We start from the raw sequence: 21418 nt of genomic DNA on the forward strand, positions 1-21418 counted from the left end.
GGCTCAGGTCGTGATCCCAGGGTTCTGAGATTGAGCCCCACGTCAAGCTCTGCGCTGACAGTGTGGAGCCTGCTTGGGATTGTCTTTCTCCTTTTCTCTCTGCCTCTTCCCCACCTTTCGATTGCTCTCTCTCTCACAACATAAAGAAATAAACATTAAAAAAAAAAAGTGCACCTTTAGATAGAATGGAATGATTCAGTTTTTCTTCTATAGAGATGGCAACAATAGTATCAAGATCAGTGGACCACAAAATATTGCAACAGAAGGTTTTAGCAGTAACAGCACTTTTAAACATGGCTTAAACAAAATTAACTAGCTTTTAATTTATTAAGTCAGTAATTACAATCAATGCATATATTTTCACACTTTTCATGTAGAGTCCTCTGTTATTTAAAAGTAACAAAAGGAATACTAAATTTACTGGAAATGGTAAAAAGACTAGATATTTTCCACATTAAAAATAGAATAATGACTCTGGTAAAAAATACGAATTTGCCATTACTGGCTTTAAATATCAGTCTAAAGGTCTAGATGTGTCTATAATTAGATTTTGTAGTAAGTTCCCTTTCATGAAACCTCTTTTACTTAGAAGGAATTAGGTCAGATTTTTACAAAGGCAGTAAGAGTATCTGTGACAGATTTATTCAAATTCTCCATTGTTCCACTAAAATGTGCCCTTTTGCCTTTCTGCAGCTAGTGCTGAATAACAAAGAGTGGCCACAGTTGCTATTATTTGCAATAAGTCATATCTACTGAGATTCAAAATGCAGGTGGGGTGCCTGGTTGGCTCAGTAGGTTAAGGGTCCAACTCTTGATTCTGGCTCAGGTCATGATAAGTGTGATATCGAGCCCCACATGGGGCTCCACAGTGACAGTATGGAGCCTACTTGGGATTCTCTATCTCTGCCCCTCCCCCACTCTCTCAAAATAAATAAATAAACTTAAAAAAAATGGAGGTAATGTACACTTAATTCACTCACTCACTCATTCACTCATTAGTCAGGATCTAGAGCTAGGTAGTGGGTTGGGAGTTGGGTGTCAGAATTTATAAGGCACGAGTCTATGCTCCAGATTTTGTGATTGGTAGGGGAGATAAGACACACATTCAAGTAACTATTAAATGGTATCAGGAAAGAAAAAAAATCCCACTATGATCATTCAGAGAAGGACTGAAAAGTCTAGGTTTCAACAGTGTGCTTTTAATTTAAAAACGCATCTTTCAGGAGTTTCTTTCTTTCAGGAGTTTCTAAGTGACATTCAAAAACTCACTTGCAATTGAAAACAACAGTAGAATTTATAAATTCAGTTGTTAAGATGGCCACACAAACTCAACCTTTCAATTCTGGCTTTGATTTAATTTAGAATTCTGCTTTCCTTTCTGTCCAACATAATTGTTTTCAAGGACAGATGGGAAAACCATAGTCCTGACCAAGGTCAATAATGTCAATTTTCCCTTAAGATTTAAAAAGATGTATAGTTTTCAAATATATACTTTCTTTTTTCTGATTATAAAAGTAAAAAAATGCTCATTATTACAAATCTAGACAAAAAAGAAGGCAATAAAAGAAACATTCTTACTGCCACCACCCAGAGATAAAACTGTTAATTCATCATGTTAAATAGAAAACACATAAAATTTAATGAATGCAATATCTTATAATGAATATTCTACACTTAATTCAAGGGAAAAACGTGTTCATTATGTACTCACAACTTTGTTCTTATAAAATCTAACAGATACATACAAAAATCTGAGTGTAATGTTATATGAGGAGTTGTAAACTAAAACTATTCTACCGGAATGTTGTGCAATTGCTAAATTATGAAATTATACCAGAATAAAATAAAACAAAAAATTCTGGCCCAAAATACTTGCCAAAATTGCTCAAAAACCTAATGTAGGTATGTTAGTATAAAAAAAGTGCACAGTATCCAAAACTTATTACTCTGGACAACTGGGCTTTATAGGCAAAGCAATAAAAATTAAAGTTAAGGATACCTGGCAGGATGGTACAAAACAGAGATTTCCAAACCTTCCTTTGCAGCACCCTTAGTGCCTTAGTAATTTTTTCATGGTGCCCCAAGGCCAAAAGAAATAGCTAACAATTCTGTTAATTACATAGTTAGGTCCAAACAATTTAACATATATTATTTATATATATATATATATGTATGTATGTGTGTATATATATATCTATATATATATATCTCAAATAACCACAATTGCTTACTAATATATATATATTATAATATATATTATAATATATATATTATATATATAATATATTATATATATAATATATATATTTGAGATATATATATATATCTCAAATAACCACAATTGCTTACTAATGAGATGCGTGCATCTGATGGGCAATGCATGCCTTCTCAAATCTTGGGATCAACTCTTACAATCAGATCGACACCGTCATTTCCTGGTCCTGATTTTTGTGCAGCACTTGCTTTTTATCACAGCAGCTGCAGGAAACCTAACTTCGCAGAGATGTGATGTCATCGAAAAGAATGTAGTAGGATCTAATGACGAAACTGGGAACTCTCTTGAACTAGAGGTTCACAAAGTGTCTGACAGATGTGGAATATCTCTGTGTTTCCTTCAGAAATTTAGGGGGTATAGCTCAGGGGTAGAGCATTTGACCGCAGAAATTTAAAATAACCCACGTTGCCTTTTTGAATTTGCTCTGGAACTCCAGGGAAGCTGGCCTGGTGTAGTTTGGTAGTCATGGATATAGGGCAACCTATAAAAGTGTCACTGTAGAAGTGGTAGGAACTCCAAAATAAAGGCTGTCTTTGGAGTGCCAGGGTGGCTCAGTCCATTAAGCAAGCATCTGACTCTCTATCTCAGCACAGGTCTTGATTGCAGGGTTGTGAGTTCAAAGGCTGTCTTTGAAAAATTTGATACCTTTGATATATAAATTGCTGGTCCTTTTATAACAGAGCACTGAAATCCAAACTGGGATACTATGACATATTATTTTACAGACCATGAGGGCTCTGTTATTGTTTCTTCCTTTTTAAAATTTTTTTGAAGTTTATTTATTTTAAGAGACAGAGAGAGTTGAGTGGGGGAAGGGCAGAGAGAGAGGGAGAGACAGAATCCCAAGCAGGCTCTGTGCTAGTGCACAGAGTCCAATATGGGGCCCGAACTCATGAACAGTGAGATCATAACTTGAGAGGAAACCAGGAGTCAGACACTTAACCGACTGAACCACGAAGGCACCCCCACTTCCTTTTTTTTTTTTTTTTTAAATAAAAGATTGCTCAAGATGCAGATTTTTTATTCCATTTGTAAGTAATAGCCACCTACTGGATTATGTGTTTATTATGGGATTATTTGTTATAAAGGTAGAATATAGGATTCTTTGTTACAAAGTAGGCTATAAAATTGTAGGATTTTTGCTGTAATAAGCACTTGTATGGGTAAGAATTAACAACAGTCTAAAGTGGCTCTATTGGGGCCTGTTGACCAATGGCATGCGTATTTCATGGGGACTCCATTAGAGAAAGGTTCCTTTTGTCCCTTTACAATTAAGGCTGCAGATGGAATTAAGGTTACTAATCAGTTGACCTTAAAATTGAGAGCTTATCCTGAATTATCTGGGTGGGTTTAGTATAATCACAGGGATCCTTAAAAGTAGAGAAAAGAGCAGAGGATTAGACCTCAGAGGAAGATGTGACTTGGAAGAAAGGTGCGGGTAATGCTGTGTGAGAAGGACTTGACCCATGGCAGGCTTTAAAGATGGAGGAAGGGAATCCAGGAATCTGGGTGGCCTCTGGAAGTCAGAAAAGGCAAGATAGTGTATTCTTCCCTTGTCTAGAGTTTGCCCACACTTTGGCTTTAGCCTAGTGAGACCCACATTGGACTTCTAACTTACAGAAATGTAAGACAATAAACTGGTGTTGTTTTAAGCCACTGTATTTGTGATAACTTGTTATAGTGGCCATGGTAAACTAATATAGACCCCCAAATGACAGTATTGATAACAACACAATAGCGGGGCACCTGGGTGGCTCAGTTGGTTGAGTATTTGACTCTCAGTTTCAGCTCAGGTCATAATCCCAGGGTCATGGGATCAAGCCCCAAGTCGGGTTCTGCGCTGAGCATGGAGCCCAAGATTCATTCCTCCCTCTCTCTCTCTCTCTCTCTCTCTCTCTCTCCTAACCATCCCCGCCCGCCCCCCCCAACCCCTCTCCCCTGATCATGCTCTCTCTAAAATAAAACAAAAAAAAATGCAATAGCAACTATAAATATTTCAGGTCAGGGGCACCTGGGTGGCTCAGTCAGTTAAGCATCCAACTTCGGCTCAGGTCATGATCTCAGGGTCCATAAGTTCGAGCCCCTCATTGGGCTCTGTGCTGACAGCTCAGAGCCTGGAGCCTGCTTTGGATTCTGTGTCTCCCTCTCTCTCTGACCCTCCTTCCCCATTCATGCTCTGCCTCTCTCTGTCTCAAAAATAAATAAACATTAAAAAAAATTAAATATCTCAGGTCAATTAGATGAGCTGAATAAGCTGTCTGTAATATACTTCCTAAAGGTATTTTCCAGTAAGTTTTGTTTTGTATTGATAGTGTAAGAAGACTGAATAACCTATAGGTGTAGAAAGAATTTTACTGGTATATACTTCAAACATCATAGCTTTTTGCCTCTGTTCATTTTCCTTACTGCTTAATGATGTAATGGCTACAAAGAAGATAAAAATTTCTGTATTATGCTCTGATATGAATTTTAAAAGAATATAGGCTTTTCCATGCTATATGAGTTTAGGCTAAGGATTACATTTCTTTTCCATGTGAAAATACCAATGAAAGTATTTTTAGTTATTCTTGGACTCTTTTTAGATGGGAAGATAGTCTGATGTCTGGACGTGGGAGACCTTTTTGTATATTTATTAGTTTTAGAATTTTTATAGTTTTATAGTAATTATTGTTATATTTCCATTATATCTCTAACAAGGAAAATTCCTACTGTCTGGGTTTATATATTTTTGTGATCTGAAAATATCTATTCAAAGTTCAAAATAGTCTGTGTTCACCTGTGGTTAAAGGCAGGTGTGTGATGCTGTTCAAACACATCAGGGTGAACCACGTGGATGACAGTGTAGCCCCAGAAAACAGGAGGAGAAGAATTAGTTTCAGCATACCCCTGATAAAATCTGCAAACCTGAAAAGAAACAATGTTCTATTATAATTCTACTTGGATTTTTAAAATACTGTTTAAATCAATGACACACTTTCATTAAGCAATAATTTCTTGAAAAAATTTCTAGGAGTTCTTTTTAAAGCAAGTAAAAAAAACCTTTTTTAACTAGCACATTTTGCATATATCGTGGCAAATATTTTTTTCTCTTATAAAACATACAAAATGTGATCTCTGTTCAAGGTCTGTAACTTACAGGATGGATTCTGTGTTTTTTAAATGCTACTTTTACTTTCTTTATATATTTCTATAATTTCCAAACATCCTATAATGAGCATTATATTATTCTAGTTTTAGAAAACAGGCTAACTTGCTGACATCAACTTGCAAACATGGCTCTCCCAAAATTCAAACTCAGAGAATCCAAATGCTTACCCACAGAGCCACCGGGGTCCTATATGATCTGGTTTGTGCCTCCACTCTCCCTCTGCCTTACTATTCTCCAGTTGGACAGCCGTGTTTTTGTTTCTCATACAAGCTAGGGTTGTTTCCCATAGCAATATGTACCTTTGGTATTTGTCCTGTTTGCCAGGAATGCTGGGACCCTCATTCTTCATGTGACTTTCTCTAGCTTACTCCGGTCATTCAGGTCTCAGTTCAATAAAGCTCTCCCTGCTCATGAAAGAAGCCCTCACCATCCCATCTCCACACTCTATTTTCTTCACAGCATTGATCTCTATCGGCATTTCTTTTGTTTTTGCATTTACTTTTTGTCTTCCCTATTAGTAAGCTCCAGGAGAGCAAGAATGTAGCTCTGGAGTAATGACTACTGTCCTACAAAGGTTGTGGCTAATGTTTCAGGGCATTTTAAAAGTTCTCAAAATTTCTGCTTTTTTATGAATTAACATGAAATTAAAAGGCAAATGGTAGAGATGCTTATTGTTTAGTTATGACCCACAACTTTTCCATTTGCCAATTAACTTTTCCTCATCTGCTAATTTGTACAGGCACAATCCTCTGGCTGTGCCTACATGCAACACACTCAGGCCTTCAGAATTGTTCCTGCTGCAGAAAAACTGATCTCATCCCAAATATAATATTTACTGTGTTTTTTCTACTTTGAAGTTTTAAAATTGATTTTAATTTTTATTGTAATTATATTACTGTCCTTCTTAATATTTTCAATACTATCTTTTGTGCTTATTTGACATGATAAGGTTAATCATGTTTGTAAGCATTGCCTGGACTAAAATAGCTTTCTGTGACAGCTGATGCCATCTTTTGGTGGAAAACATGGATGCATCTTTGCCCAGTGACTTATGTTTGTTCTCAACTATTAAAGTTTACCAGCAGAAAATTCTTTTGTACTCTGAAAACGTTCCACAGCTGCATAGAAATTTCCCTCAAGAAACTCCGAAAACAGTTTTCATGCCCACCAAACACTTTTTTATGTTTTGGTATGCTGCAAGAACATACTTGTCTGATAGGCAGATGGCGAAGTATGAGAGAATAAAATAGTTTTATGGTATAATCAGAACTGAATAAAGTTGAACAGTGAGAGAGCTGACAGCCAGGTCACATAAGAATAAACTGACCACTGTGATTTGCTATTTATGTAGACCTAGTCCTTTCAAATGGGCTAATACCATCAAAATTATTACACCTGGTAGTGGCCTTTAGCAACATAATTACAAAAAAAAATCACCCAAACACTAATGTGTATAAGGAGATTCTGTTCTAGGGATCCCCAAAATGGTGTTATGAACATAATTTTAAAATTGATTCTAGGCCTAGGAGATAGCTATAATTGACTTCAATCCAGAGTAAGGGTCATATTTTTTAGATCTTGCATTTCAATGAATTAAAAACAGAAATGTCCTCAGTCTCATTTTTCCCTCTAGCTCTATTTCTATATAGATAAAATTAAGGGTTTACAGAAAGAAAATAAAGCAAAAGGTACATGTGAGATGTCATTTCTGATATACAATAGTTCCTCTTTGACCTATCTAGTGCTCAGAATAGGATTTGGGAAATGATGATTCACTATAATTGGCTTGGATATTTAATTAGAAAAATTAGATATGATTCTGTCAAATGTGACAAGTCAATGTATTTCAGTATTTGTGTAGTGGTTTCCTACAAATGCTACCTTCCTATTCCTCTTCTTTAGCTTTTAGATTTTATTCTTTTATTTCCCTAACTTATAAAAACCTCAGGGCGATTTAGAAATCAGTGTCAGTTTATTCTTTCATTATCCCAGGAACACTATGCAAACTGTAAGGTCTAGATATATTATCCTGTGCCAATTATGTTTAAGTATTTAGAAATTGAGGTGATTTACATATCTTATTTGATCTCCCCAAATATGTAATTAGATTCTTCTCTTTCTGGTAAAGTTGATTGCCTAATTTTGTTTTTGATTAAACAGGGTAAACAATTTGGGAAGTGAATAACTCATCTCTTTGGAAACACCAAGGATAGTTTTACAGGCAGTCACCTGGATGAGTGACATTTCTGTTCTTTCTTTCTTCCTTTTTTTTTTTTTTTTTAAGAAAAAATAAGACATTTTCCTTCCTCTGATTCCTTCTAAAAATGTGTTGTCATAATGGGTTAGGATCAAAGGGAGTTTGATGACTGGAAGTCTTTATGGACACTTTTCATCAAAATGGGATAAATACAGGGATGTACCTGCCAAAAAAGACCAAAAATAAATATCTGCTAATCAGATACTCCCTTTTCATGTAAAGTTCTAAAGATGTTCTTACAAATGATTCTTTTCAATTCTTTTCTATTCTCGATAAATAATCAATTTTCCTTTATTACTGTATTACCTTTCTTTGGGCTCCATTTGTAGCTTCTGTTCTCCAATAATATGGAGACAGGCAGCTTAATTACACTGGAAACACATTTCTATCCTCTGGAAACAGTTGAAGACAGACTACTCCTGAGAATGTTTCTTGCAGCAGCAAATTCTTACTGCATGTGAATTTTCTTGTAGCCTGAACAAGTGCCCTTTCCGGCTTTTGCCTGTTTTATTTTCCCCTGAATTTTAACACTTATCAAAAGGAGCCATTTTTTTTGTTTTTGGTTTGGCCCACCCACATGTCTAACGTAAAATATTCTTACCTTGCCATAGCTATTCCAACAACACAGCCTCCAACTATGGACCAAAATCCAATCCAGCCAGCATCTACCTGCAGAGAAAGTGGCAGACACATTTAATATAAGACTATCATGTTGCAATTTAGAAGGCAAGAAATAAAGATCCTCTGTCATCAATATGTAAATACATTTATATATTATATATACACGTATAATTCAAATATAATCAACAGCTAAATGGCAACAAATGTAGAAAATGAATAAAACGAAAGGATTCATGTGTGACTAATTAATACAACTTATCTAAGTAAACATATCCTTATTTAAGTTTTTATTGGAACATTTAAATCCAAAAAATAATCAGCATCACAAACAGGAAAAGGACAGAAGATGGTCAGTGACTTCAAGAAGCTTAAATATAGGCAATATACAGGACACTACTAGGAAATAATTAAGTGCTAAAACATCTGGCAACAATTAAAGATGCATCAAGAGGTCACAGAAGACAGAGAGAGTGAGAGCAAGAGCAATGTGGAATGGAGCATGTAGGGAGACCACTGAAAGAGAACTGGAGCTGGGTTTCAAATACAGAGCTCACTCCACTCTTGGGAAAACATTTCCAACCCTGCCATTTACTAGCTTTGTGACCCTGGATGGATTATGTCTTCTTATCTATAAAATGAACTAAAAGAGATAATCTGTGCATAGACTTAGATCAGTGGTCAGCAAACAGGAAGTACTATCTACGTGTTATTACTATCTGTTATTACTACCTGATGATCCTTCTCCATCTATGTAATGTCTTAACTCTTTCCTCACCTCATGGCCAAACTTTCTCAGAGAAATCTACAAATGCTGCCTAGATTTACCCATCATTCATGTATCTTTAACTCCTGCTATTACTTGGCTTCTATCCAAATTCATACCGTAGGTCTCCGTTTCCTCATTATTAAAATAAGGATAACGAGATTTTTATTTTTTTGAGACTTAAATAAACTAATATGTGTAAAATGTTCAATACATGTTAGAGGTTACCACTGGAATTCCATTTGTCCCTAACGATATCAGTGCATTTTGTCTCCTTGTTCCCTCTCCACGGTCACCATGCTTGCTTATTACCTTAGTTCTTACTTCTGGACTGCTATAATAGCTTCTTAAATGGTCTCCACAACCTGTTCTGCCCACTATTGCCAGAATAATTATCCTAACTATCCCACTTTCCTGCTCAGAAATAGTTACAAGCTTTCACTGTGGCTACAGGGTCAAGTCCAAGCTTGACCTGGCACTGAGAGATGCCCAACTAACTTCTACCTTTTATTATTTTCCCAGTTGTATTTTTCATTATACCTGTTTACCAAAATATGTGATCTTCTACCTGGACACTTAGCTGGATTATATGTCCCAGCTCCCATTCAATTACATATGACTAGGTGACAAAGTTCCTAATGAAGTGGGCAGAATTAAGGTGTGCCACCTGTAGGGTAGAATCTGGAGGACAGCTGTATGCCTCCTCCATGCTTTCTTTCCTTTTTTGACAGCTGGATTCTGAATGTAGTCACCCGCCTAACTGATGCATACAACAACAAGGTCTTAGAAAATAAGACTGTTGGGGCGCCTGGGTGGCGCAGTCGGTTAAGCGTCCGACTTCAGCCAGGTCACGATCTCGCGGTCCGTGAGTTCGAGCCCCGCGTCAGGCTCTGGGCTGATGGCTCAGAGCCTGGAGCCTGTTTCCGATTCTGTGTCTCCCTCTCTCTCTGCCCCTCCCCCGTTCATGCTCTGTCTCTCTCTCTGTCCCAAAAATAAATAAACGTTTAAAAAAAAAAAAATTATTAAAAAAAAAAAAAAAAAAAAGAAAAAAAAAACGGTTGGGGGCACCTGGGTGGCTCAGTCGGTTAAGCGGCCGACTTTGGCTCAGGTCATGATCTCACGGTCCGTGAGTTCGAGCCCCGCGTCAGGCTCTGTGCTGACAGCTCAGAGCCTGGAGTCTGTTTCAGATTCTGTGTCTCCCTCTCTGACCCTCCCCTGTTCATGCTCTGTCTCTCCCTGTCTCAAAAATAAATAAAACGTTAAAAAAAAAAATTTAAAAAAAAAAGAAGACAAGACTGTTGCAAAGTGGAAAGAAGCAACCTAGGTCTCTAAATCAGTGTGAGGAAGTTATCCAAACTGTGCACAATTGTCCTAGGTTATTATGCAAACTGTCCTAGATTGCTATGTAAATGAGAAATAAATTTCTTAAGCCTCAGGATTCTGGGATTCTACTTCTCATAGCAGCTTAGCCTACTCTAAGTAATACAATTACTTAACAGTGTTTGGTGCCAGAGCAAAGATAAGTACTCTCTGGAGAAAGAGAACAGCCTGAAGCTTAATTTATCTCTACATTTTTTTTTTTCATATCATTGGCATTTGGGGCAAGAGAATTCTCTGTTCTGCAGAACTGCCCCTCTCATTGCAGAGCATTTAACATCCATTGTCTAAGGCCCACTTAATGCCATTGGGCCTCCCAAACATTTCCATCTATCCCCTTGCTGAGTGGGGCTCTGTGTTAGGCTAAGAACCACTGTGCATCTGACTGTACTAATCCCGGTCCTTTTAGGTAAGGCTTTTTGCTTTACTGCTTCCTTTGTTCATGACATTTGCTTTAGTTAATAACATTCTACCCACTAATTAATTAAAATTTTTTTCTTTAATTTTTTTTTTTTTTTGCTTTCATTTAATTTTAAATTTCATTTCATTTAATACCTGGTGTAATTCTTGGTCTCTCTACCTCTCAGAGTTTATACAGACAGAGATACTTGAAAGGGCTTCTCAGGATTTATAATGTGAAGCATAAGATCTGCAAAATCAGAATCATTCAAATGGGTGCTACACTTTTCTTTCTTTGGAATTGAGCATGCCTGGAACACCTGACATCCAGAAAAATAAGTTAGAAAACTAAAGGAAGACTTTCTTCTTCTGGTGAAGGTACACTAGGTAATCTGGATTGATATTCTGGTTGAAAACTAGAAAATCCAGGGGAAAATCTATCTGATGGCATCAGAGGGCCCAGAAGGTAATCCAGAATTATGGAACCATGATGTAAAATGGGAAGGAAACCCAGAAAGATAAGCCTGGTTTCCTTTGGGGTACCTGATTTCAGAAAAGGTAGCTAAGGGGCTGACAGTTATCAATAGCCTGCTGACTTAGGAAAGAAAAAACTGTGAGTGTGGGGCCTGTTGTGGTGTGGGTGGCCTTATAAAAACCCTAGCCTTTAGATGGTAACTTTGAAAGGCTGTATCTAAGAGTACTGTGCACTGGAAATAGAACAGTATTCTGTGGGACAGAAGCCCAGCCTTAAATTATCTCAATTCTTGAAGCTGGATTAAATGATCCTTACACTCCTGTAGAGAAAACATAAGTTGTTTCTGAGGTTAAATAACATCACCTTGAAGCTTAAATGATCTCTATAACTTTTCATATACTATGTCTGGCACTCAGTCAAAAATAAAGGAACACATAAGGAGATAAAAAAACATAAATGAATACCACAAATAAAAAAAGACCCACAGGGGATCCAGATCAAGGAATGATGAGATTTTAAGCAACTATTTTTAATAATTTGAAAAAGTAAAAGATCAAGCACTTTACAGACACTTGGAAACCACACAAAAAAAATCAAATAAAAACTTTGTAACTTAAAAATATAATAACTGAAATTAACAACTCATAGATGTGTTTAACAGAATATTAGAGCTGAAAACTGAAATAGTGAGTTGAAGAAAGGCTAGATAAAACATCCAGCCTGAAGGAGAGAAAGGCAGAAGCATAGACAATTCAGAAAAGAGAGTAAGAGACATAGGAAATAGAGTGTGAAGGTTTAACATAAGGAAATTAGAGAAAATAAAGCTTAAGGGATACTGGCTAAGAATTTTCAGACACTGGGGTGCCTGGGTGGCTCAGTTGGTTAGGTGTCTGACTCTTGATTTTGGCTCAGGTCATGATCTCATGGTTCATGAGTTTGAGTCCCGCATTGGGCTCTGTGCTGACAGCATGGAGCCTGCCTGGGATTCTCCCCCTCCCTCTCTATCCCTCCCCTGCTTGCTCTCTCTCTCTCTCTCTCTCAAAAAATAAACTAAAAAAATAAAGAAAGAAAGAATTTTCCGACACTGATGGCAGACATCAAGTTACAGGTTCAAGAAGTCCTACAAACCTCAAGAAGAATAAATTTCAAAGTCACCACCTAGTTATACCATAGTAAAACTGCTGAAACCAAAGACAAAGAAAAAACCTTAAATGCAACAAACTTTTAAACTTAAAAGCTGACTTCTTGGAAGCCAGAAGAAAATGGGATTATTTTCAAAGAACCAAAAGATAATAAAATGCCAATCAAGAATTCTATCTCCATGAAAATAATCCTCAAAAATGAAGGTGAAATGAAGACATTTTCAGGCAAAAATAAAGAACAAACCCACAACAAGAGAATTTGTCACAAGCAGACCTGCACAAAAACCAAACCACATGCTCACTAAACGGTGCTTTTTAGACAGAAGTAAAGTGATCACAGGTGGAAAACTGTAGATAAAGAGATGAAGAGCAACAAAATGGGCAAATATGAAGGTGAATCTAATTAAATACTGACTATATAAGCAATAATAATAATGTTTTGTGCAGTGTAAAACATGATGATAATAGCACAAAAGATTGTAGAGGGTTAAATAATGTTGAAAGGTTCTATGGATCTTGGGCTGTCTTGGAAGAGGTGAAAGTTGTAATTTATAATAGGTGTTGATAAATCACAAGAGCATTCTGTACTTTCTAGGGTAACCACTAAATAATAAAAGAGATTATAACTATCAAGCTTATAAAAGAGGAAGGCAGAATAGTGAAAATTACTTAACCCAGAAGAAAGTAAGAAAGTAGAAAAAAGGATAGACTGAAAAAAATGAAACCAATAAGATGATAGATCCCGACCCAAATTTATTAATAATTATATTAAGTGTAAATGGACTAAATACTCTAAAACACAAGGATTATCAGACTGGCTTAAAGAAAAAAAAGGACATGCTGCTTATAAGAGGTATACGTAAAGAAAGTCTGAAAGTAAAGAAATGTAAAAAGATACACCATGCGAACACTAGTCAAGAGAAAGATGGTATAATGTATAAGTTTTAAGGCAAAAGCATCACTAGAAATAAATAATACTTCATATGGATGGAAGGTTCAATTCACTGGTCAGATATTATAATTCTAGATTTATGTGCACCTAATTACATTGTCTTACAATATAACACCATACCCAAGAATTATAGAATACAGTTGACCAAATACTGGGTGAACAAATTTGAAACTACTGAAAATACAGATCACATTTATGCAATTTAGTTAGGAATTAAAAAAAAAAAAGAATGAGAGAATCTTCAAGAGTTTATACATTAAGAAAATGTTCTAGGGGCGCCTGGGTGGCGCAGTCGGTTAAGCGTCCGACTTCAGCCAGGTCACGATCTCACGGTCCGTGAGTTCGAGCCCCGCGTCGGGCTCTGGGCCGATGGCTCAGAGCCTGGAGCCTGTTTCCGATTCTGTGTCTCCCTCTCTCTCTGCCCCTCCCCCGTTCATGCTCTGTCTCTCTCTGTCCCAAAAATAAATAAACGTGGAAAAAAAAAAAAATTAAAAAAAAAAAAAATTAAAAAAAAAAAAAAGAAAATGTTCTAAGTAACCCATGGTTCAAAGAAGAAATCACTATGGAAACTAGAAAACATTTGAAATTGAAAAATAATGAAAATCCTACTTAGCAAAACTTATGGAATGACGATAAAGCTATATTTAAAAGGAAATACATAGCTTTAAAATGCACACATTAAAAAGAAAAGCTGAAAACCAAAGACCTAAGCATTTATATCAAAAAATTAGAGGGGCGCCTGGGTGGCTCAGTCAGTTAAGTGTCCGACTTCGGCTCAGGTGATGATCCCACGGTTTGTGGGTTTGAGCCCCGTGTTGGGCTCTGTGCTGACGGCCTAGAGCCTGCAGCCTGCTTCAGATTCTGCGTCTCCCTCTCTCTCTGCCCTTCCCCTGCTTACTCTCTCTTTGTCTCTCTCTAAAATAAATAAAAACATTTTTAAAAATTTAAAGAGAAAGTTAGAATAAGGAGAGCAAAGTACCTTCCCTCAAAAAAAAAAAAAAAACAACAAAAACTAACAGAATAGAAAAATATAAAGATATAAAATCAGAAGCTGATAAAATAGAAAAGGATTCATTAAAGAGACACTGGTGAAATTACTAAAGGGAAAAATGAGAGAGAAGATACATAATCAGTATCTAGAATGACACATTGACTTATCTTGGAGACCTAATGAAATCATAAGATGATACTATGAAGAACTTCTTACCAATAAATTTGAAAAATGAGATGACATGAACAAATTCTAAAAAAGTACAATTTATTAAAATTGATGTAAGAATACATGGGAAATCTGAGTAATGTTATAACTACTGAATAAACTGAACCCATATTAAAAACCCTTTTACAAGAAGGCTAGCTGGTTTCATCAGTGAATTCTACCAAATATTTAGGGAAAAACAAAAGCCCCAAACTACCAAGATTACACAAACTCCCCACTAAGAGAGGGGAAAAAAATGCCTCCTTATTTGTTTTTGAGACTGGTAAAAACCTTGATACCAAAACTTAAAGGACAGAAAAAGAAAAGAAAATTATAGTCCAATCTCATTCATGAGCATAAATTTAAACAGTCTTAAGTAAAACATGAACATATGAGTCCAGTGATATATAAACAATGTAACAAGTCACTGACAATAGGATTTGGTACAGGAATGCAAGGTGGGTTAACATTTAATAATCAGTAAATGTAATTTGCCACATTAGAAATTTAAAAGAGAAAAATCATATGATTATCTCAAGTGTTAAATTTTTTTAAATGTACTTTTCTCCATCTACTTGTCATTAGTCACAACTGATATGTAAAGAGGCCAATGTATCTGTTGGTGAATTACTAAAACAAGTAAGTGAGTTTAACAAGGCTGCTGGATACAAGATCAGGTATATTTCAATTCCTTGCAAAAGTCAACTATACTTCTATACGCCAGCCAACAGAAAATAAAATTTTAAGTAAGCCCATCGTGGGGCTTACACTCACAACCCCAAGACCAAGAGTCACATGCTTTACTGACTGAGCCAGCCAGGTGCCCCAGAAAAGAAAAAATTTTAAAGATACCAATTACAATAGCCTCAGAAAATATCGTATACCTGGGACTGAATCTAACAAATACATAGAAGAGGTCTTTGCAGAAAATTATAAAGCATCATTCAGAGACATTAGGACTTTAGTAAATGTACAGAAATACAATGAACATGGTTCAGAGGGCTCAGTATTACAAAGACCTTAATTTTCAAAGTGATCTAGATTCAAAAAATTCTAGTCAAAATCCCAATAAAGGGGCATATTTATTCTATGAAATACCAAAACTTATTATAACACTAAAACACTTGAGACACTTTGGTATTGGCACAAAGACAGGCAAAATAGACTATAAGGGTAAAAACAGTTTAGAAACACATCTGTGCACATAAGGGCACTTCATTAAGACAAAGTTGACACTAGAGTACAATAAGAAAAGCATAATCTTTTCAAAAACTGATACCAGGTTAATGCATACCTATATGGGGAAAAAAAAAAAGAAACTTAACACCTACCTTATAATGAGCACACAATTCAATTCTAGGTTTAAATGTGACAGGACTAATGATAAAACTTCTAGAACAGCATGGACAGTGTTTTCTATGATGACAGATATGTTCTGTATCTGCACTGTCCAAAATATGGCAGCTACAAGTCACAAGTGGCTACTGAGCACCTGAAAGGTAGCCAGAAGGTGGCCATTGAGGAAGTGAATTTTTATCTTTATTTCATCCCAACTAATTTAAATTCCAAATTAAATAGCTATGATTGGCTAGTGGCTACTGCACCAGACAACACAGTGCCACAGGTTAACATAGGGGAATATGCTCATCAACTTTGAGCAAGCAAAGATTTCTTTCTTTCTCACTCTTTTGCATTATGGTCTCTGTTATGTCCAACATGTAGGCTATCTTTGAGTTGGTTTCTATTCGATACTTCCTTTTTGTAAATATGGGCCACATTTTCCTAATTTTTTTTTTATTAAAAAAAATTTTTTTAATGTTTATATTTGAGAGAGAGAGAGAGAGAGAGAGAGAGAGAGAGAGAGAGCCAGAGCATGAGCAGGGGAGGGGCAGAAAGAGATGGAGACACAGAATCTGAAGCAGGCTCCAGGCTCTGAGCTGTCAGCACAGAGCCCGACATGGGGCTTGAACCCACAAACCGTGAGATCATGACTTGAGCCAAAGCTTAACCGACCGAGCCACCCAGGCGCCCCGTCTAATTTTTTTTTTAACAGTGTGGTACATGCTGTGGATGACACAATATAAAGGTTCTGGATCCTTTTATCTTTCTCTAAAATGGTTGATTTTTGTGTTAGTAGGCAGTTCAATTAATAACTGATCACCTTGAGCTTCTGTTGGCTTGATTTTGTGTTTTATTAAGGAAGATAAGTAGAAACCTAAATGTTTCTCAAGACCCCCTTACTTGGTCGGATTCAGTCTCCAAATTGTCTCCTCTGCAGATTTTTGTCAGGGCTTGTTTTTAGGCCTTGGGTATTGTGGGTCTAAGTAGAATAGGCCTTATCTTACCTAGAACATGGTTCTTTATTTTAAATTTTGGCCTAGATTCTGTGTCTTAGCAGAAGCCCAAGGTATTAAAAAGGTGTTAATGAGGTATTACCATTCTGGTTGAGCTAGAACTCTAAGAGCCCAGCACTGCTTACCCTCTACTGTATTCGTTCTGCTTTCAACCTCATAGAAATCTTTCTGTTAAGCCTCTAATAGTTTTGCCGTTTACATGTGCAGTTCATTTCTCAGTCTAAGACATGCTGAGGACCCCGTACAGTGCTCTGGGGAGCCTCCTTCTGCACAGCTCTTTTTTAAAAATATATTTTAGTACTTTTTTTTTCACAAAAAGTTTATTTATTTTGAGAAAGAGGGGGAGAGTGTGTGCATGGGAGGGGCAGAGAGAGAGGGAGAGAGAAGTTTGCAAGCAGGCTCCGCACCATGAGCACATAGCCTGATGTGCACATAGCTTGATCCCATGACCATGAGATCATGACCTGAGCTGAAATCAAGAGTGGGATGCTTAATAGACTGAGCTGCCCAGGTGCCCTGCATAGCTCTCTTCTTTACAATCAGTAAGAAAAAGGCAGCCCAATGGTGGGCAAGAGACTTGACCAGGTGTGACACAAAAAAGGATATTCAAATATCAAACAAAAAGATATCATTATAGTGGCATTTATTTTTTTTTTAAACGTTTATTTATTTTTGAGACAGAGAGAGACAGAGCATGAATGGGGGAGGGCCAGAGAGAGAGGGAGACACAGAATCTGAAACAGGCTCCAGGCTCTGAGCTGTCAGCACAGAGCCCGAGGCGGGGCTTGAACTCACGGACCGTGAGATCATGACCTGAGCTGAAGTTGGACGCCCAACCGACCAAGCCACCCAGGCGCCCCTAAAAAAATTTTTTAATGTTTATTTATATTTGAGGAAGAGAGAGACACAGAGCACAAGTGTGGGGGAGGGGGTGGTACAAGAATCTGAAACAGACTCCAGGCTCCGAGCTGTCAGCACAGAGCCCAATGTGGGGCTTGAACCCACAAACTGTGAGATCACAACCTGAGGCGAAGTCAGACGCTCAAGTGACTGAGCCACCCAGGCGCCCAGCATTTCTAACTTTAGAGACTCAGGCACCTGGGTGGCTTATTTGGTTAAATGTCAGACTTTGGGTCAGGTCATGATCTCACATGAGATTGAGCCCTGCATTGGGTTCTCTGCTGTCAGCACAGAGCCCGCTTAGTATTCTCTGTCCCTCTCTCTCTCTGCCCTTCCCCCACTTATGTTATCTCTCAAAAATGAACAAACATTAAAAAAAAAAAAAGACTAACATTGTCAAGTGTTGGTAAAGATGTGGAGCAATGAGAAATTTCATATCCTGCTGGTAAAACTACAAACTCATACAACCACTTTGGGGAAGTTTGGCATCATCTATCAAACCAGGAATATACTATAACCAACAATTCTATTGCTAGCTACATACCCAACAGAAATGTGTATAGAGGTGCATCAAGAAACATGTATGATAACATTCATACAGCATTGTTTGTGATTGTGACAGTTAAAAACTGTAAACAATCCAAATGTTCATCAAAAGCAGAATGGAAAATTGTTGTTCATTCATACAATAGAAAGTCACACCAGCGTGCTGGATTGCTTCCATTTGCCCCTCCAAATCTCTCTACCCCTTTCTACCATGCTGTCTGGAAGTAAGGAGAAGGAATACATGGCCTGAATCATATAGGTCAAAAATATAGGTCAAAAATAACCATAGGTACATGGTTATTTTTAAAGAAATGAGGTACCCTTATTCTGAGACTAGGGAGAAAGTGAGAAATTAGATGTCGACATTAGCCATATATTTGATGATTGGGTCTTAATCTTCTTTATAAAGTATGGAGCAAGATTAGGATGGAGTCAACAAAGGAAGATTTTCCTTCTTTATTTTTCTGTTTATTAGCATCATTAATAATAGCTAAATAAATGTAAAATTCATGGCTGTTAACAAAACCCAGGAAGAAAATCAATATTATTTTTAACTATTTCAAAGGATTTTTTTTTAAGTTTATTTATTTTTGAAAAAGAGAGAGAGAATGAACACGAGCCAGGGAGGGATAGACAGAGAAGGAGAGAGAGAATTCCAAGCAGGCTCCACGCTGTCAGTGCAGAGCCCAATATGGGGCTTGATCTCATGAATTGAGAGATCATGACCTGAGCCAAGATCAAGAGTCAGACGCTTAACTCACTAGATACCCAGGCTCCCTAGGATCTTGCTTTTGCAACAATGGTATTGGATAATGGTTACCCAGGCCTTGAAGTTTAAACCAAGAACACGCAGACAATATTTACAATTTAAATGTACTAAAAAATATCTCCAACATATAAAGAAATGAAATACTTACTTGACTGACATGCACTGGTGTTAAAATTAAGTCCAGAACCCCAGACCAGCCAGCAAATACACCAAGTGGTATGGCATATGCTAAAGCAATCATCAAAAATCTCATATTGCTGTAAATGAGAAAAGAAAATATTATTACAGATTCAAAATTGTGAATTAAAAATTAAAAAAAAAATTTTTTTAACATTTATTTATTTTTGAGACAGAGAGAGACAGAGCATGAACGGGGGAGGGTCAGAGAGAGGGAGACACAGAATCTGAAACAGGCTCCAGGCTCTGAGCAGTCAGCACAGAGCCCGACGCAGGGCTCGAACTCACGGACCACGAGATCTTGACCTGAGCCGAAGTCGGCCGCCCAACCGACTGAGCCACCCAGGCGCCCCTGAATTAAAAATTTTTTAAAGCAAGTAGAATCACTTTCTTCATGCCTTTATTTATTTATTTATTTATTTATTTATTTATTTATTTATTTTTGAGACAGAGACAGAGAGAGAGAGAGAGAGAGAGGGCGAGCCAGCACAAGGTAGGGAGAGGGGCAGATGGAAAAAGAGAATCCTAAACAGGCTCCATGCTCAGCATGGAGCCCAACATGGGGCTTGATCCTATGACCCTGGGATCATGACCTGAGCCAAAATCAAGAGTTAGACACTCAACCAACATAGCCACCCAGCTGCCCCTGAATTTAAATTCTTACTCATGAAAAATGTAAGTCACTTGGAAATTGGAACACCAGAATCAGATAGAAAATATTCAATTTGTTAATAATTAGTTTGTTAATAAATTCAACGGTCTTTAAATTTTTTGTTTACATAAAAATAATCTTTTTTGTGGGGCACCTGGGTGGCACAATTGGTTAGGCGTCTGACTTCGGCTCAGGTCAGGATCTCCTGGTTTGTGAGTTCCAGCCCCGCATTGGGCTATGTGCTGACAGCTCAGCCTGGAGCCTGCTTCAGATTCTGTGTCTCCCTCTTTCTCCACCCCTCTGCTGCTCATGCTCTGTCTCTGTCTCTCAGTAATAAATAAACGTTAAAAAAAATTAGGGGCGCCTGGGTGGCGCAGTCGGTTAAGCGTCCGACTTCAGCCAGGTCACGATCTCGCGGTCCGGGAGTTCGAGCCCCGCGTCGGGCTCTGGGCTGATGGCTCAGAGCCTGGAGCCTGTTTCCGATTCTGTGTCTCCCTCTCTCTCTGCCCCTCGCCCGTTCATGCTCTGTCTCTCTCTGTCCCAAAAATAAATAAACGTTGAAAAAAAAATTTAAAAAAAAAAAATTAAAAAAAAAACTTTTTTGTTCATATTAAAATTGTCAAAGTTTATTATACAGATGAGTTATCAACATTATTTCATACAATGAGTAGGTATAGGTTAAATTACTATTTCTCTATATAAACAGAGTGGAGGGAATAAAAACCAAAGATTAAAAATACATAACTTGCTAGTTTTATTATTTTCAGAGAGCAGTTTTCACTTTTGCTTTATTGATATTAAAGTTTGTTGGGGCGTCTGGGTGGCTTAGTCAGTTAAGTGTCTGACTTTAGCTCAGGTCATGATCTCGCGGTTTGTTGAGTTCAAGCCCAGCATCGGGCTCTGTGCTGACAGCTCAGAGCCTGGAGCCTGCTTCGGATTCTATGTCTCCCTCTCTCTCTGCCCCTCCCGAGCTCATACTCTGTCTCTTTCTCTCAAAAATAAATAAACATTAAAAAAAATTTTTTTAAGTTTGTATTAATCAAAGATTTTAATAAGCAATACAATGCAAATGGCTCAAAACCAGAAAGGTATAAAAATATGGGGAAAACATGTCCCTCTTACCCCATTCCCCTCTTCCCACAATTACCAATGTTCTTGCTTTCTTGGGCAATTTCTCAGAAACATCTCAAAATATATAAGACTATGTATATACATATGTGTGTATATACATTAGTATATAAATATATAGTATTACATGTTATTTTATATATGTACATATTAACATATATTCACAATTATATATATATTCTTTCCCCAATCTTTTTACATAAATGATAGTATGTTACAACCATTTGCTGAGTTTTACTTTATTTTTTATTTTTTAACGTCTATTTATTATTGAGAGATGTACTA

General features: G+C 37.1%; 1 protein-coding gene across 1 annotated transcript in view; it reads right to left on the reverse strand.

The window, feature by feature from the left end:
• The window catches only part of SLC49A4 (solute carrier family 49 member 4), an 86037-nt gene that overhangs the window by 25233 nt on the left and 39386 nt on the right, over positions 1 to 21418 (reverse strand). The window contains exons 5-7 of the mRNA XM_030330541.1: positions 19325 to 19433; positions 8282 to 8349; positions 5052 to 5179 (exon numbers count right to left, since the gene is read on the reverse strand). Coding sequence (XP_030186401.1) covers positions 5052 to 5179; positions 8282 to 8349; positions 19325 to 19433 — 305 coding nt within the window. The remainder of the gene's footprint in view (positions 1 to 5051; positions 5180 to 8281; positions 8350 to 19324; positions 19434 to 21418) is intronic.

Source organism: Lynx canadensis, chromosome C2 (assembly GCF_007474595.2).
Source record: "Lynx canadensis isolate LIC74 chromosome C2, mLynCan4.pri.v2, whole genome shotgun sequence".
Classification (NCBI taxonomy): Eukaryota; Metazoa; Chordata; class Mammalia; order Carnivora; family Felidae; genus Lynx; species Lynx canadensis.